Consider the following 25,077-nt stretch of genomic DNA (forward strand, 5'->3'; position numbering starts at 1 on the left):
GCACTTCTCCAGCTTGGCGTATAAATGATTCTCCCTCAATCGTAGTAAAACCTGACGAACATGCCTCCGATGAGTCGTCTGATCTGGGGAGAAAATCAAAATATCATCGAGATAAAACAACAACACAGACATAGAGTAGATCTCGGAAGATGTCGTTAACGAACTCCTGAAACACTGCTGGAGCGTTACACAGTCCGAAGGGCATCACCAGGTATTCGTAGTGCCCGTCCCGGGTGTTAAATGCCGTCTTCCATTCGTCACCCCGGCGAATCCGGACTAGATTGTAAGCCCCACACAGGTCTAGCTTAGAAAAAATTTTGGCCCCTCGTATGCGATCAAATAGCTCAGAGATGAGTGGCAACGGGTATTTGTTTTTGACTGTGATCAGGTTGAGGCACCTGTAGTCAATGCAGGGACGAAGGGATCCATCCTTCTTTTTAACGAAGAAGAATCCAGCCCCGGCCGGGGAGGAAGATTTTCGTATAAAACCCCTCTCCAGATTCTCCTTTATATAGGCCGACATGGATAGAGACTCAGGCAAGGAGAGAGGATATACCCGTCCACGGGGAAGAGAGGCATTAGGAAACAGTTCAATGGGGCAGTCATAGGTGCGATGTGGAGGCAGCGTCTCAGCTTCCATTTTGCTGAAAACATCTGCATACTGAGCAAAATGGGGAGGAAGTCCCGACAGCGACTGAGGCAGAGAAGGCTTGACAGGATGGATCTGCAACAGACAACGACCATGGCACTTGGAGCCCCATTGGAGAACCTCTCCAGAATTCCAGTCCAGGACTGGGGCATGAAGTTGAAGCCAAGGCAGGCCCAGCAGAACAGGATTGATGGCCTTGGGCAAAACAAGGAACTAAATAAATTCAGAGTGAAGTACTCCAACCTGGAGCTTCAACGGCTTGGTTCTAGAGATAATGGGATCAGGCAGAGGCAGTCCATTAACTGAGGCCACAGCCAAAGATGTCTCCAGGGGAACTGTGGGCAGCTGAAGATGATCCACAAGCTCTTTCTGGATGAAATTTGCAGCAGAGCCAGAGTCAAGATAGGCCGAGACTTGATGCGTCCTGTCGCCGGATACCAGGGTCACAGGAATAGTCAGTTTGGAAGCGAATGCTCTGTTAGATTCTGTTCCACCTAGTGTTGTCTCTCCAACCAATCCTAGGCAATGGGGTCTCTCCGGCCTCTGGGGGCACAGACGCACAATATGGCCTCCATGGCCGCAATACAAACAAACAAAGTCCAGAAGTGCGTCTGTGTTGTCTCTCCTGGGTAGACAATTTAACATAATTACTCTGCATCGGGTACTCTGGTGGGACGACTGAGGAGGATTGCGGGACAGCAGAATCCAGCCTAGGAAGTTCTCTCTCCCGGAGAACCTCTTGGGAACGTTCCCGGATCCTCATGTCGACACGGGAGGCGAGTAGGATAAGATCGTCCAGGGTAGATGGCAGATCGCGAGCAGCCAGCTCGTCCTTGATCCCTGAAGACAGTCCCTGCCAGAATGTAGCCACCAAAGCCTCGTTGTTCCAGGTCTATTCAGCAGCCAGGATACGGAACTGAATGGCATACTCGCCCACGGAGAGGTCTCCCTGGTGTAGGGTCAGCAAGGATGCAGCAGCCGAAGAAACTCTCCCAGGTTCCTCAAAGATCGAGCGGAAGGTCCGTAAGAAGCACTGCAAGTCCCGGGTCTCAGGTCCCTGATGTTCCCACAGAGGATTGGCCCATGCCAGGGCTTTGCCGGTAAGGAGAGAGATGATAAAGGCGATCCGGACGTCATCCGAGCAGAAGGACCTGGCATGTAGTCTGAAATGGATCAGGCACTGATTCAAAAATCCCCTGCAGGACCTCGGATCTCCGTCATAGCGTGGAGGTAGCGGCAAGAAACACAGGGGGTTGGTACCGGTACAGACAGGAGGTGTAGCAGGCGGAGCCGCAGGAACGGGTGCGGTGATGACTGTGGACGGAGCAAGAAGCCGATGGGCTATGGCGTTCACCGACAGGAGGTGCTGGTCTTGTCGTGGCTGGAGATCCTCCATCTCAGCCAGCATGGCTTGTGTAGTCAACGTCTCAGTTTGACCAGCGGGGTCCATGGCCTGAGCGTACGGTCACGAAGCGGGTTAGTGGACCCACTAGGCCGTACCGCCGCAGCGGGGAGGAAGCTGGCCAAACAACAGGACACCCCAGAAATACAATGTCCCGCACAAGGGTACCTGAATAGTCCAGATGGTGGCCGCAGCTCTGGCACAGATGAGATGGGTGCAGCAGATGGCGCCAAACGTGGCGGATGACACAGGAGCCGCAAGTTGCGCCAGACGTGGCGGATTCCTCCGGATGTGGCAGATAACACAGGACGTGGTGGATTCCTCCTGACGTTGCGGATTCCTCCGGACGTGGCAGATGACACAGGACGTGGCGGATTCCACCGGACGTGGCAGATGACACAGGACGTGGCAGATTCCTCCGGACGTGGCAGATTCCTCTGGACATGGCAGATGACACAGGACGTGGCACGGCTAGATACTAGGGCAAAGCACGGGGAACAGGGAACAAGGTACGGGTAACAACAGGAACGGGAAACACTAAGGGACCATTTGCAAGACAGACTGGGAAAACTAACAATGCTCAGGCATCGAACTAGGGGGCTGGACCCCTCTTATAGCTCAGGGTACTCACGGGTCAAAGGTCGTTCAAGATGTCCGGCGCGCGCGCTGCCCCTTTAAGAGAGGGGATGAGAGTGCGCACGCACCCTGCGGGCTCCGGCGGAGGTGAGTGGATGCAAGCGCTGGCGTCTCCTGAGGAGGAGGCTGGGGCCAGCGCTTGCCGACTCGTGGCTGCGGCTGTCAGCGGGAGGCTGGAGCTGACAGCCCGCAGCCACGGACATTACAACACCTATGTAGATATTGCATTAAAAACCCGACGTTTGCAGCTAGAATAGTGTTTTAGCACATTAACAATGTATAGAGTGTATTTCTGATTCATTTAATGTTATCTTCATTGAAAAAAACTGTGCTTTTCTTTCAAAAATAAGGAAATTTCGAAGTGACCCTAAACTTTTGAAGGGTAGTGTATATATATCTCAAAGAAGAAAAACCAGCACGCAGGTGAGCTCCTGTGTGCATGCTGTCAATGGGATAGCTAATCCAGCATCAATATGGTCAAGGAGGACACCGCACCACGGAGACTCTTTAGCAGTGTAAAAAGGTTGCTGTAGATTTATTCACAGGTACATAAAAATAAAAAGTGCATACAGAGCTGCAACGTTTCGGTAGGCAAACCCACCTTTGTCAAGCATTGCATAATAATTCCCTTAATATGCTGTCCAGTAATTTGGCAACAGAGATCACAGTACTGTAAAAAAAAAAATCATAAGAAAAGGATAAAATGCTTAAAAGAGATAACCCATTCGATTTTATTAATTCAGGATCTGGTAGTTAACTTGATGATGAAAGCAAAGGATGACTACCGGATAATAGTGCTGTATTCTAAGATCTCCCATCAACCATGCCAATTCCTCGACTGGTGTAATACTCTGACTGGTGTAAATTCTCCCATCACACTTCCGGTAGGCGGGGCATCCAGGATGGCCGCATTTTAGTTGAGCTCCGGAGCTGTGATTAGAATCGGGCCGAAATCACCGACAAGCGCTGCAGAGGCTTAGGTGTCGGGGGAAAAGTACGACCTACCTGAGGAGAGCCATATTACTCAGCCAGAGTCCGCTCTGAGAGAGAGCAGGAGGAAGAAAGCCGGAACGACGAGGATACGGGGCCGACATCTTGCCCTCATAACCGGCCGGGAGCTGAGTCGGTGTGCCGTGTGGGAGAGCGGAGGCTCGGCATATGGGAGAGTGAGGGGAACAGAGGAGACCCTGAACCCCAGGAGGAATGGAGACACACGACGGGGGAGCACGGAGATACAGCCGACAGCCACGTGGCGCAGGACAGCACGTGGTCAGAGCAGAGGCTGCAGCACTGAGACGGAGCAAAGCACCAGGACTACCACACAGAAGCACCAGCGCGGGACAGATAAGTAACCCATATATTCATGAATATCTGTGACTGTTGGACCTCTGAACTAATTAACGGGAGGTGAATCTCAGTGGAAACTTTAAGTGCACCCTGTGGGGAGGGGACAGTCTGCCTGGAATACTGGTTGGAGAAGACAGGCGGGGAAGAAGTGAAGGAAGGCCGCAGGGTCTGTGCTTCAGCTTGTATACTTCCGCCACAAGGGCGCGGTGGGACCGGCCACGGAGGGGAGACATATAACAGTTTAAAATAGAGCTGTTGGGTCATAAAGTACGCAAGCTATCAGAGCGACACAGACCTACTTGCTCTGAACTCAACATGCAAGAGACTGTTCTCTCACTTTTGAACGCTACCCTGATGACACACATGTGAAAGCATAACTAGTTCCTCCACAGTTTATACATATCCAAACTGCCTCATTATCAACCATAGTGCCGCGGAATACTGGGTTCATGGACAAATACCTACAAGCAGCTGGGACACCTAGGTCTACACGCTCATCTGCAATGCCACACACATCTGCTGGTCACTCTTCTACCGCCTCCGCCACACAAAGAAAGCAGGGGAAAGGGCTGTCCAAAGGTACCAACATGGATAGCGCCTCACAAAAGAGTGAATTATCAGCGGCAATTTCAGCATCTGGGGACATAACTCCACCAAACCTCTCCGGTCCACCTAGCCCGACATCCTTGCATCTGGCAATACAGTCTCAGGCGGCGGAGGTAGCGCAGGAGGTGTCGAGTCTTCTGGCCCCGATATTTGAAAGGCGTTTGGATCTCATACAAACTTCTATAAATATCATGTTGGCACAGGTGACCACAAATTCGCAGAAAATTGGGGAACTGGAAAACAAATCTTTATCGTGTGAGATGGAGGTTACCCGTTTGGAAACATTATCGACGGAACAAGGTGGCCTTATACAAGCACTACGGGAGAAGCTGGATGATCTCGAAAACCGGGAGCGGCGCAATAACCTGCGGTTTGTAGGAATTCCGGAGGAGGTCACAAACTAGGCACTTACCACGTATCTCTCTACAGATATACCTAGGGCCCTGCGAGTACAGCTGCCAGAGGACCCGCTATCCATCGAAAGAGCACATCGCTTGGGAGCCCTAAGAGAAAACGAAAATGGCGGGAGGCCTAGAGCGGTCATGGCCAAATATCATAATTGGACAGTAAAGGAGAAAATTTTGAAGGCCTTCAGACAAACCCCGGAGCTTAGAATTAATGGGCACAAGATCCTGCTGTTCCAGGATTTCTCAATACAAGTATCCCAAAAGCGTAAAGCTTTTACGCCCATATTTAAGTACTTGCATGAGAATAACATCCGATTCCAACTGCTGTACCCAGCGAAGCTGAAAGTCACGGAAAATGGTCGGACCAGACTGTACGAGACGCCTGAAGCTGCGCATAGAACATATCGCCCAGCGGAGGCGGTTTTATCAATGTACCGGCTTTACGTGAAATTTCCTGTGGAGGAAACGGTTTTCCCAACTGGTTAAGAGACTTTAACATTGTTTCAGAGGTCTTTGACTTCTGTTGATAGAGTGCCCTAGGCACTGGTTTAAGATAGTTTCTAAATGTGCAAATGTATTCTGGTTTGATTGTATGTTGACCCTGCCGCCTCTCTTTTATAGATTTCAACAGTTTGTCAGGGACCGACCGGGGTCCCCCTGCCCTTCTTTATCAGATAATCCCCACGCTCGCTGGGACGGGGGGTGGCATCGTGAAGACAGAGAACAGCGTACACATGTCGAGAATCTGGGACACAGGATGAGTACCATATCACACACACCTAAGGACTATAGCTCAAACCCAACCTTGCATATGGTATCATGGAATGTGGTAGGGCTGAACACGCCAGAGAAAAGACGTAAGGTGCTTGCTCACCTGAAACGTCAGCAGGCAGATATCATGCTTCTCCAGGAAACACACTGGCGGACAGGTCATTATTTGCCTCTAAGGGCCGCCTGGCTGGAGGACCAAATAGTGTCTACATACTCCTCCAAAACAAGGGGGGTGGCGATATATTTTAGGAAAGGCCTGCCATATTCCATAACGGACCAATTTGCAGATAACAACGGCCGATTTGTTTACATAAAGGTCCAAATACATCAACGCACATATACCTTACTGAACATCTACGCCCCAAATCAGCCTAATGACAGCTTTTACCCTAAGATAGTGGATTTCTTGGCCCAAAGGGACAACCCCAATTTGATGGTGGCCGGGGATTATAATGTGACCACACACCCAGCCATAGACAGGTCAGGATCGGATCATGCCACAATACCGCCTAATTTGCACATAGCCACGTTTATGGAACAGCTATCTCTGTGTGACCCATGGCGATTACACAACCCCAGAACAAGGGATTACACTTTTTACTCATGATTCCTTTTCACGAATAGATCTAATAATGCTTGACACGCAATTATTCCCAGAGGTGGTACGCGCAGACATACACCCTATTGCAATTTCAGATCACGCACTGATTTCCATAACGCTAGGGGGCCAACCTACGAAGCCTCTTACAAGGATCTGGAGGTTCCCTGCTCATTTATATGAATCGGAAGATTTTAAAGCATACCTAGCAACACACTGGCATGATTATATCCAGGACCATAAGAATCAATTAGATGAGGTGGCACTGATATGGCTCACGTCTAAAGCGGTAATGAGGGGACACATAATTAGCTACATAGCACAAGAATTTTTAGAAGCGCAGAGCTTGTTGAACACATTTTTACAGGGGAATGCTATGTGGCAGGTGAAGGCCACACAAAACAAATACTATAGATGGGGTAATAGAGTGGGCTCCCTTCTGGCGCACGTAACACGCCCGGCTCGCGGGAATGGTAAAATTCTACTGGCAAAGGACCCGGCTGATGGTTTGACAAGCTCTGACACGGGGAAAATAGAATCGATCTTTACTAGTTATTATGAAGATTTATACAGGGCGGAACCAACGGATATGACAGCTATTGATAAGTTTTTGGACTCAGTAGCGATGCCAAAGCTGACAGAGGAGCATAGGACCTTATTAGAGACTGCTATTACAGAGGATGAGGTGGGAGTGGCTATTTCATCTGCGCATAACAAAAAATCCCTTGGGCCTGATGGCTTCCCGATAGAATATTACAAACTATTGTCTCCAGACATTGTCCCATATCTCACGAACCTATTTAATAAGATTTATTTGGAGGGTCTAACGCCTGACACATTTACAGATGTCAGAACTATATTGCTCCCTAAGCAAAATAAGGATCCGACTTTGCCCCAATCATATAGGCCCATATCACTGCTTAACCAAGACTACAAGTTATTGTCTAAAATATTGGCGACCCGAATACAGACTTTCCTCCCGGCGGTGGCACACCCGTTACAGATGGGCTTTGTCGCGGGCAGATATACTTCCAAAAGCATACGAGCTGAGATTGCGGCGACGGTAGTTGCACAGGAGGAGGCTCATCCCCCCAACTACGTTGCGGAGTTTAGACGCGGAAAAAGCGTTCGATAAAGTTTCCTGGCCGTTTTTGGAAGAAACGCTAAATAGACGAAACTTTGGAAATATCTTTGTGGAATACTTGCACTCACTGCAATCACAGGCCGGTACGCAGATACTTATTAATGGACACCTTTCTCAAAAGTTGGATATATTCAGGGGTACGAAACAAGGGTGCCCGCTCTCGCCCATTTTATTTAATCTGTCACTAGATCCCTTGCTCTATCACATATCGTCTTCATCCATATTTAGGGGTATACCTATCGGGAACAGTGAACTAAAGGTTGCAGCATATGCTGATGATCTTTTGCTGGTGATTGAGAACCCCAGGACCAGATTGGCTCAGATATTAGCGGAACTTCAGGCAATTGGTAAACTTTCGGGTTATACGTTAAATATGGATAAAAGAGAGGCTTTAATATTAAAAGGCCCAGCTAGACCCCTATGGACATCAGGATTCACCCTGAAATAATGTGTAACAGTGCAGATTACCAGACACCCAGAAAATGTATACAAACACAATATCACGGCATATATTTCTAAACTAGAACAAACAGTAAATCTCTGGAAACATTTCTCGCTCTCGTTCATGGGGCGGGCTAACGTACTAAAAATGGTAGAATTTCCCAAACTTTTATATATTTTTCAGTCGTTACCTCTGTATCTTCGACCAAAGGATGAAAAATATATTAATCAATTATACAGGGGTTTTATTTGGGCGGGAGGCAGACCGACGATTCCATTTCATGTCCTGAGACAGCAAAAGTTTAATGGGGGCATTAATTTTCCAGATGTTCGCACATATAATTTGGCAGCCCTTGCTATCTGACTGGGCACGAAACACAGTGTACTATACCACACCGCACATAGACCAAGCCTTCCTACCGCATATCTCACTCATGAACCTGCTACATCTGCCCTATGAGCAAGTACCCCAGGGGGCAAAAGGGAACCCGATTTTAATGGCTATTTGGAAAATGTGGAATAAAGTGCGTATGATACTACATCTAGACTCACAAGTCTCACCATCCCTTACTCTGGTTGAGAACCCGAAATTTCAGGGGGGTAATTCGCACCACATATTTACCACCTGGCAGAGGGGGGGTATAATTGACGTATCGGACCTGTTGCATCCTACACAACACACGATATTATCACTCTCGGAACTGCAAAGCAAATTTCCAAATGTGTCCTTTCCTTTTTTTAATTATCTACAGGCACATAGCTATGCGTCTTTGGTAGTGGGTAAACTCTCACAGAATTAGTGGACGTCACCCTTTCAGAGAATAATACTTATCCCTGGGTTGAGGTCTGCACAGATCTCAAATGCATATAAACTACTGCGCACACCTATAGATTATTCTGCAACGCAATTGGGCCTGGCAAAGTGGAGCGAGGATGACTCTTCACTAACAACCTCAGTAATTCTGCGAGCCACTATCGATGCTTATAAATTTCTACCATCGGCTAGATATATGGAGATGTGGCTGAAAGTGATCCATAGAGCGTATTTGACACCACAGAGGGGGCATAGAATGGGGGTCTACTCATCCTCTGACTGTTTTAAGTGTGGTCAACAAGAGGCGAATTTGTACCACTGTATGTGGCTGTGCCCGCTGATTCAGAGTTTTTGGGAGAGAGTTAAAAAATTTGCATTAGAGCACATGGCGGGACCTTTTCTCGGTGACGCCTTGTGGGCACTGTTGGGTAGTACAGAGGCGGACCCACAAGAGCACACTAGGCGGGAAACCCGCATACTACACATGATAGCTGCAGTGGGTAGAAAGGCAATACTACAGGTTTGGAACCACTCACAGGCACCAACCTTTCGCATCTTTCTGAATAAGTTATCGTTTGTAATGAAAATGGACTGGGTTGAAGCCTCCCATCACAAAGAAAAACAGGTACAAAAATTTTTCTCAGTTCTGGGAGGGATTCATCACGCTGTTACCACCGCATATTAAGGATAAAATACATACGTGCTTTTGCTCAACAACGTGGTACCAAAAACAAATACTGTCGGGGGAGGCTCCAGTATGATACCCTGAGAGGTGCAGGGAAGACATGACGCTAGCGCAGAGACCAGACGACATGGGATAGTGGGACAGGGGGAGAAGTGCGACTTCTGGAGGAGGAGGAGGCGGCGGGTCTATATCTGCTGAATATGTTGATTATGTTCAGTTGACAGCGCACCACTATAATATCTCTTCCGTGAATAAAGGCTTAGTATAATTGACCGGAAATGGTTTGAAGGGGAGTGGTTGAATTTAACATGACATGTATAATACTGAAACCTGAAGTGGATGCTGTATTGTTGTTGATAAAATGTTGAAAAATGAATAAAAACATCTTTTAAAAAAAAAAAAAAATTCTCCCATCAGTCTCCTACTGGGACATGGCACTCAAAATCTCTCACGGGATCTTAAACCCTTCCCACTCCTTGATATACTATTAGGTCATGGTAACTGCATCGTTTGCGCTCCATGAACTAATAGTACGTCACGGGAGAATCGGTCATTTCGGCCATCCTCCCGGCACATACAGGAGCTGTTACAACTGCTGTCTCATACAAGTCAGGACCCACTATGCTTGCGGTGAGCGAGTAGCTGACAGCTCGAATACACTGCACTACGCATGTAGTGCAGTGTATTAGAATTGCAATTACGGCCTCCTGCCCTCAAGTCCCCTAGTGGGACAAAGTAAAAAAAAAAAGTTGTGTAAAAATAAAATGGTTTAAAAAAAAATAAATAATTGGAAAAATCCCCCTTTTTCCCTTATCAGTCCTTTATTATTAATAACAATACATAAATAAAACTATACATAATTGGTATTACCACGTCAGTAACGGCGTGAATTACAAAGTATTTCGTTATCTATCATGCGCGGTGAATGCGATAAAAGAAAATAATAATAAACCGTACCAGAATCACAATTTTTTTGTCACTTCACCTCCCAAAAAATGGAACAAAAAGAGATCAAAAAGTCGCACGTACCTAAAAATGGTACTGATCGAAACTACAGTTCGTTACGCAAAAAACAAGCCCTCACACAGCTTTCTTGTGGAAAAATAAAAAAGTTATGCCTCTTAGAATATGGCAACACAAAAAGAAAATTATTTTTTATAAAAGTATTTTGTTGTGCAAACGCCATAAGACAAAACAAAAAAAACTATAAACATGGTATCACTGTAATCGTATCGCCCTGCAAAAGTATATGTCATTTTATAGCGCACAGTGAACGCTATAAAAAAACAGGAATAAAAAACAATCGTAGAATTGCTGTTTTTTAGTCACCACGCCTCTTAAAAATAGAATAACTGATCAAAAAGTCACATGCACTGTTGATAAAGAAAAAAAAAAAAAAAAAGTCACATGCACCCCATGAAAAACTACAGTGAATTCCTCAAGGAGTGTAGTTTCCACAATGGGGTCACTTTTAAGGGGTTTCCCTTATACTGGTACTTCAGAAGCTCTGCAAATGTGACATTGTGCCCAGAAACCAATCCAGCAAAATCTACATGGAGCCCTGCCGTTTGTCCAACCAGCAGTGTATGACCACATATGGGGTATTGCCGTAATCGGGAGAAATTGCTTTACATATGTTGTTGGGGTGCTTTTTCTCCTTTATTCCTTGTCAAAATGAAAAATTTGTACTGAAGAATCTGGGCAATAAGTATTGAGTTGCGTTTCCCTGGTAAAACCTTCTGTTTTACAGAAAAAAAAAATTGAATAAAAAAGGATTTTCTGACCAAAAAAATGAAATTTGTAAATTTCACCTCTACTTTGCTTTAAATTTCTGTGAAAAACCTAAAAGGGTTAATAAACTTTCTAAACACTGTTTTGAATACTTTGAGGAGTCTAGTTTCTAAAATAGGGTGTTTTATGGAGTTTTCTAATGTATAGGCCCCTCAAAGCCACTTCAGAAATAAATTGGTGCCTAAAAATAGAGGCTTTTGAAATTTTATTCAAAATATGAGAAATTGCTGCTAAAGTTCTAAGCCTTGTAACGTCCTAGAAAAAAAAAAAAAAAGAATGTTCAAAAAATGATGACAACATTTAGTAGACATATGGGAAATGTGAACGAGTAACTATTTTGGGTGGTATAACCCTCTGTCTTAGAAGCAGATGCATTTAAATTCAGAAAAATTAAATTTTTTAAAATTCTCGAAATTTTGCAGTTTTTCACAAATAAACACTGAATATATCGACCAAATTTTACCACTAACAAAGCCCAATGTCTCACAAGAAAACAATCTCAGAATCGCTTGGATAGGTTTAAAGAGGCTCTGTCACCACATTATAAGTGCCCTGTAACCTATATAATGTGATTGGCGCTGTAATGTATGTAATGACCTATTTTAGATTTATGCTAATGACTTTCTTAATGCCCAACTGGGCGTTTTTTAGCTTTGAACAAGCGGCCGTTGTAAAGTGAAGTGTATGACGCTGACCAATCAGCGTCATACACTTCTCTCCATTCATGTACTCAGCACATAGAGATCTTGCGAGATCACTATGTGCTGTCACTTAGGCCGGATTCACACGAGCATGTTCAGTCCATAATATACGGTCCGCAGGTCGGCCGCATTTCCCGGACCGCTCGGGCTATTATCCCGGAGCTGGGCTATTATCGTCATCGTTATCTATGACGCTAGGAGTCCCTGCCTCTCCGCAGAACTACTGTCCCGTACTGTAAACATGTTTTCAGATAAATATTGCTAGGATATGCCATTAATGTCCTATTGACTTGGTTCAAACCGCTGTGACCCCATGCAAATTGCTAGAACGAAGTGGAAGCGGTGCTATGAAAATGCCTTGTCACTTCAATTCTCGCACAACTTTTCTGCCGCGTGACAAAAGTAAAGAAATAGTATCCCTTTTACGATTCACCAACACTAAAAGGGAAAAAGGTAACTTTTCCCGGAACAGGTGCTTTAAAGAGGCTCCAGCCGCGCCAGGGTGATTATCCTCCTCAGCAGCAGTCTGGTCACTCCTCCGTCGCTCCGGTGAAGGAACTGCAGGAGGAAGTTACGTCACAGCATGATCTTGCGAGATCACGCTGTGCTGTGCTGTGAATAAAGCTGGGAATGAATGAAGAGAAGTGTATTGCGCTGATTAGTCAGCGTCATACACTTTTCTTTACAACGCCCACTTGGTGAAACGAAAAAAAAAACACCCAGTTGGGCATTTATTAAAAATGTGCATTAATCTAAAAATGATCAGAACTTTGTCAATAATAAACATTTTTGTAAAAAAAAAAAAAAAAAAACTAGTTACCTACATCAAAGTGCCTATTAGATTAGGTAGGAGATAGAGAAGTATTAAACTGGTGACAGAGCCTCTTTAAAGAGAACCTTTCACCTCCCCAAACCCTGTCTCATGTAAAATTATTTTTCTAACTCGCTTTGTTATTTACATATCGGTGCCGTTATATTTGGCGCCCGATATGTACATAAGCCCCTGAACAGTCAATGGGGCGTTTCTAACGCACTAAAAGGCAAGGGATGTCTCCACTCGGACACTGTCCAATCAGCTGCGGACAGTGTCAGGGCGGCTAGCGCTGTGTTCTCTCCCGCAAGAACACACACAGACTTGGTGGTTGTGCTGCAGATAGCGTGGGCGCGCACATCGACGGATGTAGGTAGATCTGCTTCTCCTCCTAGTCTCTTCTCTATCCATGGCGGCAGGAGTGGTGATGTCGATGCGCGAGTGAACGGCCGTGCGTGAATGTGCGCACCCACGCTATCTGAAGCACAAATACCAAGTCTGTGTGTGTTCTCGCAGCTGATTGGACAGTGTCAGAGCGAAGACATCACGCCCCCTTGCCTTTTAGTTAGTTAGAAACGCCCCACTGACTGTTCAGGGGCTTATTTACATTCCTGTAAAATGAAAAGAGCGATGGTATTCCTGAGTCATTTCCATACATAGTGTATTATGGAGGCTCAAAAGTATCCTTGGCCAGGTACTCATGCTAACTCCCACAATGAATTAATTAAATCATTAGGTTAAAAAAAAACAAAAAAACAATCAGGGACAGCAAAAACACTAGGTGTGGCCGATTCTGGCAGATTCGTAAAGCGAAAAAACACTGAAAAGTCAGAAAAACAACTGTGGTGGGTGAAAATTTGGTCAATAAATTCATTTGCAAAAATTATGATTTTTCTCATTTTAAATGTATCTGCTTGTAAAACAGATCGTAATACCACACAAAATAGTTACTATTTCACATATTCCATATGTCTACTTTATATTTGCATCGTTTTTTGAACATTATTTTATTTTTCTAGGACATTACAAGGCTTAGTACTTTACCAGCAATTTCTCACATTTTCAAGAAAATTTCAAAAGGCAATTTTTACAGGGACCAGTTCAGTTCTAAAGCGGCTTTGAGGGCCTTATGTACTAGATAAACCCCATAAATCACCCCATATTAAAAACTGCACCCCTCAAAAGTATTCAAAATAGCATTCAGAAAGTTTCTTAACCCTTTAGGCGTTTCACAGGAATGAAAGCAATGTAGAGGGGAAATTGACAAATTTATTTTTTTTTGCAAATCATTTGTAATACATTTTTTTCTGTAACAGAGAAGGTTTTACCAGAGAAACGCAACACAATATTTATTGCCCAGATTCTTCCGTTTTTAAAAATATCCCACATGTGGCCCTAGTGTGATAATGGACTGAAATACCGGCCTCAGAAACAAAAGGAGCATCTAGTGGATTTTGTGGCCTACTTTTTTTAGAATATATTTTAGGCACCATGTCGGGTTTGAAGAGGTCTTGTAGTGCCAAAACAGTGGAAATCCCCCAAAAGTGACACGGCTTTGGAAACGGCACCCCCTCAAGGAATTTATCTAGGGGTATAGTTATCATCTTGACCCCACAGGTCTTCTGCTATATTTATTCGCGTATGCCTGTGAAAGTGAAAATCTACTTTTTTTCTGAAAAAAATATAAAAAAAAAATATTTGCAAGGAATAAAGAATAAAAAGCACCCCAAAACTTATAAAGCTACTTCTCCCGATTACAGCAATACCCCATATGTGGTACTAAACTGCTGTTTGGACCCACGGCAGAGCTCAGAAGGGAAGGAGCGCCATTTGGATTTTGAAGCACAGATTTTGCTGGATTGGTTTTCAGTGCCATGTCGCGTTTGCAACGCCCTGGAGGGAGCAAAACGGTGGAAACCCCCCAAAAGTGACCCCATTTTGTAGACTACACCCCTCAAGGAATTTTTCTAGGGGTATAGTTAGCATTTTGACCCCACAGTTTTTTTGCTGAATTTAGTGGATACTCCATATGTGGTAATAAACTGCTGTTTGGACCCACGGCAAGACTCAGAAGAGAAGGAACAATATTTGGCTTTTGGAGCTCAAATTTAGCTGGAATGGTTTTCGGGTGTCATGTCGCATTTGCAAAGCCCCTGAGGTACCAAAACAGTGGAAACCTCCCAAAAGTCCCTTTAGGGGACTGGAACGAGCGATCATTAGGTCACTGGTACAATACTCTGCAGTACTAATGTATTGCAGTATAATATAATTTTTACAGACTCCTGTAACAGCGCGATCGCTGTTCCTGTCCATTAGTCCCGGGTGTCAGCTGTAATACACAGCGGACACCTGCAGAATATGGTGCGGGCGCAGCGCATGAGCCCGCTCCATATATAACCCCCCGCACCACGACATGCTATTAAGTCGTGGTGCGCGAAGGCGTTAATGCGCAGCGGATGGTGCAAAGTGAAAATTAAAATTTTCCACTGATATGCCATTTTAATGCACAATATGTTGTGCCCAGTTTGTGCCACTGAAGACAAATACCTCATACAATGTTGAGCGGGTTCTCCCGGGTTTATAAAATATCATATATGTGGATGTAAGCTGGTGTTTGGGCACGCTGTGGGGCTCAGAAGGGAGGGAACGCCATTTGGTTTTTGGAGCGCAGAGTTTGCTTGGTAACTGTTCTGTTTGGGGTTTTGCTGGTATTTCAGTTTATGATGTGGGGGTATGTGTAAATTGGGCAGAGTACATCAGGACATAATAAGAGGGTATAATAATAATAATTCGGTAAATAAATAATAATCCGCAGATATGTGGCCAATGTCGCACTGATAAATGGCGACCGATCTTATCAGCTTTTGGACACTGCACAATTTCTGTCGCTATATTCGGAGAGCCAGAACTTTTATTTTTTCTTCACCGGAGCCATGTGAGGACTTATTTGTTGCGGGACACCCTGTAGTTTTCATTGGTACCATTTTAGGGTACATGTGATTTTTTTTATCACTTTTTATTAGATTTTTTTGGCAAGCAAAGTGACAAGAAAACAAATTCTGACAAATTATTTTTTTATTTTTCAGTCAAAAAAGCTGTGTAAGGGCTTTTTGATCACTTTTTAGTCTAGATTTTTGGAGGGTTGATGACCAAAAAAAATTGTGATTCTGACATTGTTTTTTTTTCCGCTGTTCACAGTGCGGGAAAAATAATATTATCGTTTTATAGTTTGGGTCGTTGTGAACGCGGTCATACCAAATATGTGTACTTTTTTTTAACATTTTCATTTTTTTCCTATAATAAAAGACTTATTATAGGAAAAAAAGCATTTTTTGTTTTTGTAACTTTTATAACTTGTTTTTACACTTTTATAAAACATTTTTATTACTTTATTTTTTACTTTTTACTTGAAGACTGGCAGCACTGATCGCTGCTATTATACATAACACTACCTAGGTAGTGTTATGTATTATAAACTGTCAATGTGACGCTGAGAGTCACACCGACAGGAAGCTTATGAGGACCGGCCTCCGGCTGGTTCTCATAGACTGCTGTGCATGGCAGACCCGGGGGCCGTTGTATGGCTTCCAGTTCTGCCTTATAACCGATTGCAGCACCAGCAATCGGTCCCCGGGAAAGTTTGTTGTAGTAACAAACTTTCCAGTTCGTTGCTACAACAAACTTTCCCTGCGATCACAGGACCGGGACCTGAACCAATTAGGTCCCGGTCATGTCTCCGGGACCAGAGGCAAGGGTTAACAGCGCGATCCAGGTGTCAGCGCTACTCTGAGACACCCGGATCGCGCTTTTAACACTTACCGTGAATTCACGTCGGCACTGCACAGAGCCCAGCAAATGCAGACGTGAATTTACTGTGGACGGTCGGGAAGCGGTTAAGATGTGATCGCACCATGCACTAATATCACAGACAGTTATACAGTACATGTAGCAGCGTGATCACATATTTATGTATCCTTCATTGGTCAGGTCAAAATAAACTAGACATTAGAATAAAGCAATAACAACGACCTTTAAATTATTTCATTTTTTCTCACCTTATTGGTTATTGTAATAATGTCCCCTTCTTTCACGGTTAGCTCATTATTTCCAGGTTCAGCGGCAAAATCATACAAAACTTTAGCCTAAAGACGTAACAAAGATATACATATTATTCACCTTAAAAATTTGTGCTGGTATAGATTTGTCATTTCAGATAAACTAAAAATACCTGCTGACTCAGATCTGCTCATCAGAATTTCTCTGTTCTCTATCCTAGCACAGTAAATCAGAAAACCTCATGAAAGTTAAATGTCCTATTTAAATATGTTCTTGCAGATAAAGACATTTGAGAATAAAAACGAATAAACATCGAATTGCTTCTTCTACTTTCGGAAACAAGATAAACAGATCAGGCTTTAATGTCAAGTTCTCCTGTAAGACTCATGTTGGAAGACATCAATACAGAAATTTTGCAGCCATTCACAATGCTGTATTTTTATTCTCGTATTTCAGTGCAAAGTACAGATCTCAGTACGTGAATACTAAGAAAAAAAGGAGCTTGCTATTTAGAGTTGTATATTATCTTTATTTTTATCTGCCATATTAAAATACAGAAAAACACTGAACAACATAGATCGAAACAAAAATATCAACGGATTGTTGTGTGTGTCCATTCAGCTCTGTATTTCAAGGGTATTAGAATACATTCATGAGGCCTAATAATGCAGTAATTGATGTGGGCTATATCACACAAGCTTTTCTAGAGTACAGTACATACACAGTGATGCAGAATATTTATTTTTCCTAGGAAATATATAGTCATTTTAGCAATTAGAATACTTCACAATAGCAAAATAATGCCTAAACAGCAAATACACTGCATAAAAAAAGTTATACATTCCACAGAAAAGTCCACTACATCAGATATAAGTAACTAAGCAACTATTTCTCTCTAATACGGAATAATTAATATGAAGAATGAGAACTCTTATTTTTCTATCATTGTGTGCTAGGTTTTCAACTATCTCTTGTAGTTAGATCCAGGGAGTAGTAGTAACAGAAGTCGTACCTAGAAGTACTGTGCTTTACAATGGTACAATAAAATATGTATGGCACAGGTTTAATGCACTGGACTCTTGTTGCCTACTATTGATTGTACAGAAACGGCCAGGCACATAGGAGAGAAGACGTTTTTTCACCACTTCTGTCTTTTCTGATTTATCATGAACACTGTGGGGGGAATTTAACAATTTTTCAAAGCCAGTTTTATGGCATAGAAATGTCCCAAAGACAAACTCACAATTTGCAAGATATGGTCAGTGATGGCAAGTGCTTTTCAATGCCGGATTTCCCAGCCAAAGCATCGGAAGTGCTCCGGCCGGGGACTCCGGCCCTGTAGAAGCCCTTGACATCACTGTCCATATATGGACAGTGAAGTCAAGAACTTTACGATGTCGGAGTCCCAGGACACAGTGTTGGCAACTTTGTGGCCAGGCATTCCAGTCCTAAAGAAGCCCTTGACATCACTGTGCATTTATGGACAGTGATGTCAGAAGCTACAATACCGGAGTCCCCAGCCAGAGCACTTCCGGTACTCAGGCCGGGGACTCAGGTATTGTACCGTAGCTAGGTAGCTAGGATAGGCCCTGAAGTCACTGTGCATATATGGACAGTGATGTTCGGGGCTTCCTCAGGCCCAAAGTCTGTTGGCAGAGCACTCCTGATGTTCTCCCCTAGGACACCAGCACTGACATAACTGTGCATATATGGACTATGATGTCAGGAGCTTCCTGACGTATACATTTAACATATACATACAGTAGCATCCATCACCCAGAGGCTCCCATGTTTAAAAAAAAACAAACAAACTGTATACTGATATATACCAGTGTGACAGAGACCAAAAGCACACTTTGTCTAAGTCGGGCTAATGGAGCCCTAGGATCACGTTCATCATGTACGTCGGGAGCTTTCCAGGGCACAAACGTGATGTGTAGGGTGCCTAAATTTGGCAGCCATGATTTGCTACAGTCCATATTTACAATACCACTTCAGTTGTGCTGCCTTATAAATAATCTTAAGCTTCCTTGTATATAAGTATTGTGTTTCTGGATCTGTTTAACTTCATTTAGTGTTTTCTCTACCTTATTCAGAGTATTCGTTTAATGTCTATTGACAAATTGCACAATCTGAAATATGTTGATACTCAACTGTACTTTATATACTAAATGCTTAAGATCTCACACAAACTCTGCACCTTGTACCACATTTCCACAAAACCACATTCACTCATAAGGTTAGCATCTCGGCTAAATTATTACGTTACTAAGTAATTAGGATTTTAACCCCTTAATGACCAAGCTCGTTTAAACCTTAATGACCAAGACAGATTTGTCAAATCTGGTATGTCTGATTTTATCAGAGAATAACTCTGCGAAAGTTTTGAATATCCAAGTAATTCTGACATTGTTTTTTCGTCACATGTTGTACTTTATTTTAGTGGTAAAAGTAGACAGATACGATTTGCGTAAATGAATTAAAAAATAGAAAAATTGAAGACGTTTTGAAAAAATGTAACATTTTCTTATTTTTTACTGCAATATGTCACATATGTACATACAACTGTACAATTTTTTTTAAGTAAATATAGATTTCCATCTCTTTACTTTAAAAATTATTTTTGAGCAAATTTAGAAGACTTACAAATGTAATAATAATTTTATACATTTTGAAGTACATTTTGTTTTCCTGCACCAAGCCAGATTTTCAGAGGCTCATAGGTGTCACAATGATGGAAACCCCCACAATTGACCTCATTTTGAAAACTACACCCCTTAAGGTATTTATTAAGTGGTGTTGTAAGTATTTTGACACCACGTTTTTTTTTAAAGAATTCATGCCACGCAGGTGTAAAAAAATATAATTAAAATTTTTTCACAAATGTGTCATTTTAAAGACAGATTTCTTTGTAAAGCGAACATGAGAATGAAGAAACACACCCCAAAATCTATCACCCGGTTTTCAAAAACCTCCCCATTGTGGCCCTAATGCGTTGCCTGGACACACAGCAGGGCCCAAAAGGGAGGGAGCACCTGGAGGCTTTCAAGACTCATATTTTGCTTGAAAATGTTGTAGGCCCCACTTGGTACATTTGGAGAGGCTTTGAGCTGCCAGAAGGATAGAAACTGCCCATAAACTACCCTATTTAGAAAACTGGACCCCTTAAGGTATTTAGGGGTGTAATGAGTATTTTGACTCCACAGGTTATTTGCTAAATTGAATGCATAGCAGGTGAAAAAAAAAAAAAAGTCACTTTTTTCATAAAAGTATCACTTTGAAGACCGATTTCTTTGTAAAGCGAACATGAAAATGAAGAAACACACCCCAAAATCTATCACCCTGTTTCTCCGGTTTTCAAAAATACCTCCATTGTTGCCCCAATCTGCTTATTAGACGTGTGGCTGGGCCAAAAAGTGGGAGCACCCTTTGGCTTTCAGGGCACAATTGAATAAATTTCTAGGCTCCATATCATGCATTTAGAGACATTGAGATGCCTGAACAAAAAAACAAAAACAAATAAACACCCATAAATGACCCCATTTTAAAAACCAGACCCCTAAATGTATTCATCTAGTGGTGTAGTGAACATGCTGACAAAAACATTTTTAAAGGAGGAAATAATGGGTATTATTTCAGACACTATGGTATATGTTTTCTTCAAATTCTTATTACATTTCCACATGAAATAGGGGAGACATGTAGTAAAAGTTTATTTTGTTATAAATTGCCACATTAATAAATTTGTGCGGCATACAAAGGGGAAGTGAAGCCGTGTATTCATAACGGATGCATGTCGCTATAGACGTATTTGCCTGTGATGACTATGTCTTGCTAAAGAAGCAGTTGTTCCTCATCTGTGCCATTATGATGTCATTGTGGACAGAATTCTGTCCTAATAGAAAATCAGTCAGAGAGGAAAAAATAAACTGTACTGGAGTGATGAGCAATATTGTAAAAAAAAAAAAGAAGGAGGAACATGTATATAAACTATGTAGCAAACTTGAGTCTGTTCACTAGATAGTGAGAAAAACAGAGGTCCCAATTTCCCAGCCACCATAGAATTGGTGTCAGTAGTAGCAGTTAAAATATAACTTTTATTAATGAATCAAACAGACAGACAACAACAAAAGGTTAAAATTGTATCAGAAGACGGCTCGTATGTATCGTGAGATCAAAGTGCACGCACCCAGCACATCGCTGGACGCAATGAGAGAGACTGATTCGGCAGCTGCAGACTGCCGTTCGTAGAATCAGTCCCACACAATTAGAGAAAGTAACTAAGCCGTCAGTGATTATTAAGATGGCGATAGCCCCCCCGACATGTTTCGTTGCAGAAGCAACGTCCTCAGGGGATAACACGGGGCTAATGAGCGCGCGTGTGAATTCCTGCTCCTTATATAAACTCGTATACCTGACGTATGTGTGACGTGTGTGGCAACGGCTCTCCTATCTGCCAATCAGGCAGTCATGAATGACGAGCCCCCACGCCGAGGAGAGTGGCAAGGCAGGGAGCCAATAGAACACCGTGACATTATGTCAAATCATAACGGGAGCTGTGCGCATGCGCACAGCAGCCGAAACGGGTGATTGTTATCCAGAGAGCTCTATATGCAGGAAGAGTGACAAAAAGGGCAGCCAATAGAGAGTCCAGAACGGCGCTCAAATGAGGTGCACTAATCAAAAGAGTAGATGACGCCGAGATCCTCAATAAGTGGTGGCAATAGATGCCACACAAGAATAGCGCATAAATCACGTAATAATTACAACATGAACATCACAATATCCGCAAGGAGAGCACAAATACAATCACGAGTGTCACACATAAGATAAATATACACAAGTGCATAATAAGAAATGTTCCCAAAGGAGTCTAATAAACAGAACTAGATAGTAGGGAAGAGCAGGGAGCAGATGAAGTTGTCTGTTATGTCAATGACAACAATCAATAGTAATACCTACCGAACATTAATGTAGTATAGCTAGATATGCATCAAGACTATATGAGTAGTAATCAGTGTGTCTCATGAACTGTCAGACCGACAGAGGTATCACATGAAAGAAAGAGGGATATTCAGCAAGAATGGTATATACAGCAAGAAAGGTTTACTGCAAGGGAAGAAGATAGTTTAGTATTTTTTACAGGAAGGCCATAAAAGTAAAACCCTCATTAAGGCCATTGGGGCTCAAAGAGCCGAGCCTATGTATCCATCGAGCCTCCTCCTGCAGTAGTCTCTTATCTAGGTTGCCGGCCCTAGGGCCAAGTTTTAATTGCGTAATGCCCCAGAATTGAAGGACCTTAGAATCGCCCCCATGAACAGATCTCACATGTCTCGAAATGGAGGTATCCTCTTTCATATTAACACTGCTGACATGTCTGGAGATCCTTCTCCTGAGTTGCTGAGTGGTCTTGCCAACATACAATTTGGGGCACGGACATCTGGCAACATATACAACGTCAGTGGTTTGGCAATTGATAAAGTGTCTGATGGTAAATTGACGACCGTTTAGGTGGTTGGTGAAACACTTGGTCTTAGGCATGTATATACAGAAGGAACATCTGCCACAGGGGAAGGATCCCACTGTGGGAGATGAAAGCCATGTATCACGAGGGATGAGTGGTCTGGAGTAATGACTCCGCGTTAGAAATTCACGAAGATTTCTACCACGTCTGAAGGTCACATTCGGAATGTCGGAAATAGCGTCCGCTAAATCCGGATCAGACCGTAAAATAGCCCAATGCTTCTTTAGAATCTCAGAGACCTGAGTGGAACAGGTGTCAAAATTACCAATACACCTGATGTTGGAAGTTTCAGATCTTTCCTCTATTTTAGTTCTGCCATAAAGCAGTTCCTCTCTAGGGGTGGCCTTAGCTCTAGCATAAGCTCGATGTAGAATTTTTTTGGGGTAGCCTCTTGCCAAGAATTTATGGAAGAGGGTGTCACATTCTAATTTGAAAGTGTGTTCCTCGGAACAGTTCCTTCTGGCCCTGAGGTACTGACCAATGGGTATTCCCCTCTTAAGTACTGGTGGATGAAAGCTGCCATATTGTAAAAAGCTATTGGTAGCGGTCTTTTTTCTAAAGACATTAGTGTGGACACCGCCACCAGAATCCAGAGAGATCTGAAGATCAAGGAAGTCAATGGTATTTTTATTTATGTGGTGAGTGAATTTCATGCCAATGTCATTGTGATTAAGTATATCCATAAAATCAAGAAAAAGTGTAGTGTCACCATCCCAGAAGATCAGTATATCATCAATATACCTCCCCCAGAAAAGTATGTGACATGTGAAAAAAAGTAAATCTTCGTTAAAAATTAAAGTGTCTTCCCACCACCCTAGAAATAAATTTGCATATGTGGGTGCGCAAACTGTGCCCATAGCTGTGCCTTTTACCTGATGGTAGAATTTGCCATCAAATAAAAAATAATTGTGGGTGAGTAAGAATTTAAGAAGAGAAAGTATCAAAGTGTTGTGTGCCTGAAATTGTATTCCCTTGGTGTTCAAAAAATACTGTACCGCCTGTAAACCCAAATCATGCTTAATATTAGTGTAGAGTGATTCTACATCCACAGTGGCAATAAAAGTGGTGTCAGTGACATTGATCCCCTGGATTCTGGTGAGGGTGTCCTTAGTGTCCCTCAAAAAAGAGCATATAGAGCTCTCTGGATAACAATCACCCGTTTCGGCTGCTGTGCGCATGCGCACAGCTCCCGTTATGATTTGACATAATGTCACGGTGTTCTATTGGCTCCCTGCCTTGCCACTCTCCTCGGCGTGGGGGCTCGTCATTCATGACTGCCTGATTGGCAGATAGGAGAGCCGTTGCCACACACGTCACACATACGTCAGGTATACGAGTTTATATAAGGAGCAGGAATTCACACGCGCGCTCATTAGCCCCGTGTTATCCCCTGAGGACGTTGCTTCTGCAACGAAACATGTCGGGGGGGCTACCGCCATCTTAATAATCACTGACGGCTTAGTTACTTTCTCTAATTGTGTGGGACTGATTCTACGAACGGCAGTCTGCAGCTGCCGAATCAGTCTCTCTCATTGCGTCCAGCGATGTGCTGGGTGCGTGCACTTTGATCTCACGATACATACGAGCCGTCTTCTGATACAATTTTAACCTTTTGTTGTTGTCTGTCTGTTTGATTCATTAATAAAAGTTATATTTTAACTGCTACTACTGACACCAATTCTATGGTGGCTGGGAAATTGGGACCTCTGTTTTTCTCATTGTTCATTTATCCCTGCCAGCCACTAAGGGTCTTCCTTTTGCTTTTCATGTTCACTAGATAGAACACCTGCAGGGCTGTCATGACAAGCTTTTTTTTTCTTTTTATTTCAGTGACTGGTTGTACAGCGTCTCTTTAGCTCCACCAATCCCTATAAGTGACGCGGTACACCATAACAGGCCCCTGCCCGGCAAGGTAGGAACCGCTATGTGCATAAAACATATATATATATATATATATAAAAGGGGCAGTGTCCAAAACCATCTTTAGGAACAGTAAAGGATCACTAATCCCCAAAATGATGTCAGTATTTCCAGAAGCATTGTCGGTGCAAGAGGTCCTGCGAAAACCTGAATGTAGTAAAGCCCATAGTGTATTGATTAGGAACAGCTCGATTATTAGTGATCCTCCAAATTAAAAAAAGATCATGCCCCTATCACCATACACAAATATTAATAAAAAATAACAGCTTTGTTCGGCAGGACATAGTCATAAAAACACTCAAAAGAAACAAAAATGATCAAAAATACGAAAGGGGTAAAATATTTTCTGAAAAAATTAACTGTATTACTTCTCCCAAAAGAATTCCTCCCCACTTGGAAAGACCACAAACTAAGATGAAAATATAAATTAAAATTTACTTCCTAAAAAGACCCCCCTCACCCATTTGGCATTCCCTAAATAAAATTATCAATTGTAAACTGTGTGGTACGTTTCAAAACAGGGGTAGTTGCAGAGTCCTGGTTGAGATGGGCACATCGGGCAGTAGAAGAGACTATCCCTCCTCCTACCATGCTAACTGTAAACCCGGCATCTTTTTTGGGGATATCTTGCGCCTCGGTGGAACGGACAGGGTGAAGAAAGTGGCGCTCTGCAAGTCTTTGCACATCCTAAGACTCGTAGGGTTGTGCAGGGGCATTGGATTCAAATAGTAGATGCTCAATAACATCCTCCTGGAACTGAAGGAAGGTGAGCGT

At 43.2% G+C, this 25,077-nt stretch overlaps 1 protein-coding gene across 1 annotated transcript in view; it reads right to left on the reverse strand.

Moving 5' to 3' along the window:
• SNX9 (sorting nexin 9) overlaps positions 1 to 25,077 on the reverse strand; it is a 154,701-nt gene that overhangs the window by 82,939 nt on the left and 46,685 nt on the right. The window contains exon 2 of the mRNA XM_075862664.1: positions 16,859 to 16,945. Within this exon, the coding sequence (XP_075718779.1) occupies positions 16,859 to 16,945 (87 nt within the window). The remainder of the gene's footprint in view (positions 1 to 16,858; positions 16,946 to 25,077) is intronic.

Source organism: Rhinoderma darwinii, chromosome 4 (assembly GCF_050947455.1).
Source record: "Rhinoderma darwinii isolate aRhiDar2 chromosome 4, aRhiDar2.hap1, whole genome shotgun sequence".
In the NCBI taxonomy this organism is placed as follows: Eukaryota; Metazoa; Chordata; class Amphibia; order Anura; family Rhinodermatidae; genus Rhinoderma; species Rhinoderma darwinii.